At 35.9% G+C, this 5,268-nt stretch overlaps 1 protein-coding gene across 1 annotated transcript; it reads left to right on the top strand.

Annotated features, from left to right (window-relative positions):
- The first annotated feature begins 3,206 nt into the window (after nt 1-3,206).
- On the top strand, nt 3,207-3,704 carry LOC125498811 (uncharacterized). Its single transcript, XM_048647099.1, has one exon. The coding sequence runs from the start codon at nt 3,207-3,209 to the stop codon at nt 3,702-3,704; it is 498 nt and encodes a 165-aa protein (XP_048503056.1).
- Nucleotides 3,705-5,268: the final 1,564 nt, after the last annotated feature.

Genomic DNA, 5,268 nt, shown 5'->3' with positions numbered 1-5,268 from the left:
TTTCGACCGACTTTAGACAAAATAATAGTGGAACATACTTTTGGTTGAGCAAGGTCGGATTGTTATCATGGCACTCATCAAACCAAATCAAAATAGTACTGAGCTCAAAACTTAACTCTAGTTCAAATTCACTTTCAAAAGAACGATAAATATATATATATAGCATTTGGATCAGTGGATTTATGTGAATGCGAGTAGGAAAGGTACCCAATATCAAGTGTTGCCAACGTTAGGAGGTCATCATTTCACTGTTGAACTCAAACTTGTAAGACTTGTTACTGGACATGTTCTTGTATCATTCAGCAAATTGCCGATCTAGGGAAAGTATACTTCACTCAATAAGCACATAATCTCCCCCATCTCCAATTACTTATTACATTTTTGTGGACACAAGTATTTATAGATAAGAAAAGGTGTAGTAGGGACCATAACATGGATCATGTTCTTTTCAACTTATTTTTATTTATATAAACTTATCAGACCTGATTTTATGAACATGTCAGACCTAATTTCCGCTTATATTATTGAATTGAACTTATCTAAACGTATTAGTCCTGATTAGACCTAATATGAACTTATATAAACTTATTTTTTTTCTTATAAAGAATGCAAAGTAAGGTAAATAGAACAAGGTATTTATGAAAAACTGATAAATATTTGGGAGTTACAATTAGGAAGACAATAAATTTAAAGGAGAATATTGGTACTTTTTAGTGCGTATGGTCATGGTTACAAAATAAAAAAATATAGTAAGTAAAAAAAAAGAATATTTTTTAACAAATACAAGTAATATATTTTTTTAAGGTAAGTTGAAGTCTCTTACAAGAAGGAGAAGTTGGGGATCGGTCTTGCAATGGTGAGACTCGGTCCCAAAACCTCTAGAATTGGAGGTGTTTCTGCAAAAAAAAAAAAAAAAAAAAAGGTAATGTGAGTAGAATTAGCAATTAGGCCTTTGCTAATTGGATGTAAGTACGATGAATGTTGGATTGAATATTCATATAGGTTGTCACCTACAAAACAATAAGACTAACTCGGGGGGTTCCTGAACGAATCCTCTCTGATGCTTAAATCAGATAGCTGAGCAATATAAAGCAAGAGAGTGGACAGAATTGTTAGATTTATGTATTTGTTTTGTCAGATGAAATTACCCTTATTGGTGTCAAGTGCAATATATATAGTAGAAGGTAGGTATAGGAGGCCTTAGGCCGGTCCTTTAGGAGCCTTACTTTCCCTTTCCTCCTCTTGGGCATAGTTGCTTTGCAATGCCCATGAAGCTAACTAACAATGGGCCTGGGACTATATTTAGACCTCAACAGATCGTGATGCACTAGTAAGAATAAATATGCTCATTATGGCGGTCATTAAGTAGCCTATTGTGACGATTTTGGCACTGCAGCAATTAAGGACGCAACAATAGGTAATTAGCCTATTGCATGCTTCCATTGTGTCCTTATCATTCCAACCTAATCCATCCTTAAACATCCAATCCCACTAATGAATGAATGTATCATCTTTGATTCTAAGTAAAATTCGGCAGCATTTCCCTTCAGTTCTCTAAGTACACAATGAAGATAATTGCTTATCTTATATGTACACGGATAACAAATTAGGAAAATGACTATTTGTATTTCACTTAGAATCAAAGAATCAACATACATTCACGTCCTAAGTGAGATGTGACGTTTAAGAATAGTTCCAAAACGGGGACTGTTCAAGACTTACTCCTAATTAGTAAGTCTTGAACGGTTCTAGGCATTATGATTGTACATAACAACAATCGCATTCAAGCGATTCCAAATCATCACCAAACAACAATTGCAATCTAGCGATTTCAAGTCATCACCAAACAACAAGTACCAAACCATTCCTTGGATTTCGCTTCCCCTTCCATTGGTGAGTCTGTCAATATGAAGGCACTACATATCACTTCAAATAGAGTATTGCAAAAACTTCACAAGAAGACGATCAAAAGCAATCCCGTATAACATTATAGGGCATACAAAAACCTAAGCAAAATCATCACAATATCAGTTTTTAATCCTCAAATTTTATAACTAATCATATATCTACTTTATATTCACCATTTTAAACGACTATTAAAGCCAAATTTTCCATTAAAGCACTATTAATTAAGAAAACTACAAAATTAAAAAATTATGATAAACTAACCTAATATGACAAGGAAAGGGTGGTGCCAGCGGTTAAGTACGAAAGTGGCGGCAACAACCCATCGCTGAATGGAGGAGAGGGGCGAAAAACCAACCAACCAAATGTGAGAAGCGGAGGAGATGGTAGAAACCGAACCCAGATCTAGAGAGTGTCGAACCTTATCGCCGAAAACCGAAATCTTTTCGCCGGAAACCTAAACCTTTTCGCCGGAAAGAGTGTAAGAGAGTGTGAAAGAGTGCCAGAATAAAGAGAGAAAGAGTGAATGAAAAAGAAACCCGTCTTTATTTTAGATCTAGTGCAGTGCTATTGCTGATAAATTAATATAATATTTTTTTAATAATATTTTAATCTATTGCTACGGTTCTAGCCAAAGACCGCATCAATAGGTCTGGTCAAATAGTCAACAAATTTTCAAAATTTTCCTATTGAAAACATATTGTTGCGGTTTCTGGCAAGAACCGCATCAATAGCTCTATTTTATATTTTACCTTTACCTTTAATTTTCATGTCATTGATTGTTGCGTGTGGGTAAAACCACAACAATACCTCCGCAGCAATAAGCAATTTTTCTACTAGTGATGCCAACACTAACAGGCTATCACATTCTCCTCACAATAGGTAATATGGAATGACATCATCAAACTCTTGATTAATATAGGCATGCAGTGCCAATTCTAAGGAAGATCATTTGAAATCTAATTCCCACCAAAAATTAACTGACCTAAGAGCATCTACAATGGGTTAGTTCTACATGGTCTAGCAAAATAAAAACTTAGCTTTACTTTGTTTTACCGTTGGGGGAACTATCTCTTGCAAGTGGTTGGTATTGACCACCAAACATGCATACAATTAGTAGGATATTGTCGCATGTCGGTAGAAAACTGGCCCATTTTTTTTGTTTTAAAAATAAAATTTATTGTCAAACAACATTTTTCGTCATTGTGAACCCAGTGTTCTGCACATTATAACAGTAAAGTATGGTCTTGGATTGTCAGACCAAACTGACGCGCTAATGGGCGGTGTACGGGTGGCCTGTCATGGTGATGGTTTTGGGGTTTAATATGGAAGATTATGGAAGAGTTATCACGACTCAATCCAACATTTTTCGTCGAAGTTGTATGTACATATGTGTTTTCTTTCGCATTATTGAAGGTGTAACAACTGAAGAAGAGTTCTTTACACAAAGTTCGGATGCCACTGGAAGGATGGGTGCATCTGCACTGCAAAAATGCACAACGACTATCAGAATGTTGGCATATGGTTCATCCTCCGACCTTTTTGATTTGTACTTGGAAATTGCTTCAAGTACTGCCAGAGAATGCCTTCTTCATTTTTTCGAAATGGTTGTAACTAAATTTGGACTTCAATACCTAATGAAGGCAAATCCAAATGATATTGAGCATCTCCTACATGAAGGCGAGCGTCGTTGCATCCCGAGTATGATGGAGAGCATGAGTGCGTACACTGGGGCTAGAGAAATTGTCCTCTGGGCTGAAAAGGAATGTAACAAGGACGAAGCAAAATTGCAACAATAATCTTAGAAGCGGTTGCTTGCTTTGAGTGACTTATGGACATATCATGGTTTTTTGGCACCCCGGGTTCATGCAAAGATATAAATGTATTGGAGAGGCCTCCCATCATTGATGACATTCTACAAGGAAAAAGTTCTATAAGTCAACTTCTCAGTCAACTGGACAACTTATAACATGGGTTACCATCTCATAAATGACATCTACCCTAGATGATCAACATTGATCCACGCAATAAAGCTCCCCCTAACCCCCAAGCAAAGATTATTATTCACACACCATTAAGAAATTGTTAGAAAAATGTAGAGCATGCATTCGGAGTATTGCAACCTAGACTTGCAATTACAAGCAACCCTGCTCTCGCGTGGCATAAAGACACATTGTGTAAATAATCATGGCATGTATCATCATGCATAATAAGATTGTTGAAGATGAGCGTTATACTTATCAAAATTATCAAGATCCAAACAAGTATGATCAAGTTTAACCTCAAAATAGCGCAAGGGCATCTCACCAAGTTGGAGGAGACTCATTCATCGTGCACAATAGAAGACTTGAGGCGCGAAATTTAGGTGCATACATGGAGAAGAGAGTCGATATGCGAGATGGAAAACTCACATCTCCCTAAAAAAATAACTTGGTTGAACTCATATGGCGTAAGTTTGGGGCCAATCGTCAAGTTGTTTAAGTAACTTTTAATTAGCATAACTCTTTTTTGTGGCAATTCAAAATTATCACTGGCTACAAAAAAAAAATGGATGAGAACACCAATACAAACAAAAGGCAATCTAACTGAACTCAAAACAAAGAGTCCAGCTAATCCCTGCTACTAATTGAACTCAAAACAAAGAGTCCAGCTGATCCCTGCTACTAACAACACCAATACAAACAAAAAAGCATCTAATTGAACTCAAAACAAAGAGTCTAGCTTAATCCTACTACTAACAACACCAAAACAAACAGTTAAATTACATGAGCCAAAGTAATATACCCTCATATTTACATCTAGTTGCTACTTTAAAGATAATGTCCTTCACTATATGATGGGGAGGAACATTTTTCTTGTTGAATAGCATATTATTTATTTGCATCCATAAAACATAAATTGCTTATGTAAAGATCATAACATACACTCTATCCACTCTGGTATGCTCAGCTCCAAACTGAAACCTTGTCTCTGAAATCTTATATTAAGCATATCCAAAAGAGATTTCCACACTGCTCCAGCATAATCACAATATAAAAAAATATGTGGATTCATCAAAAACACCACAAAGACAACAAATCAAATTACATGTATCATTTCAGAGGTGCAATCTATCAGTGGTAGCTAACCGATTTTGCATTGCCATCCATAGAATAAAAATGCTTTTTGGTGTAGCTCTATTTCTAATAATTCTTCTACATGGAACTCTTCCTCGTTCTTCAACTAATAAAGCGTAAGCTCTCTTAACACTAAATTTCTCATTCTCTAGAACCCCTTGCCAACCACCTGTGAAGAAGCTCTATACCAAGTAATGTTGCTAGTTATAGCAATTATTTCCATACTTCTGCCTTCAATGTAATAAGC

This window comes from Beta vulgaris, chromosome 6 (assembly GCF_026745355.1).
Source record: "Beta vulgaris subsp. vulgaris cultivar EL10 chromosome 6, EL10.2, whole genome shotgun sequence".
Taxonomy (NCBI): domain Eukaryota; kingdom Viridiplantae; phylum Streptophyta; class Magnoliopsida; order Caryophyllales; family Amaranthaceae; genus Beta; species Beta vulgaris.
Note: the sequence above shows the minus strand (reverse complement) of the source record. Positions and strands in the feature narration are given on the sequence as shown.

What these genes read in the sequence shown, in the direction of transcription:
- LOC125498811 (XM_048647099.1), top strand. Translation starts at nt 3,207, where the DNA reads ATGGTGATGGTTTTGGGGTTTAATATGGAAGATTATGGAAGAGTTATC.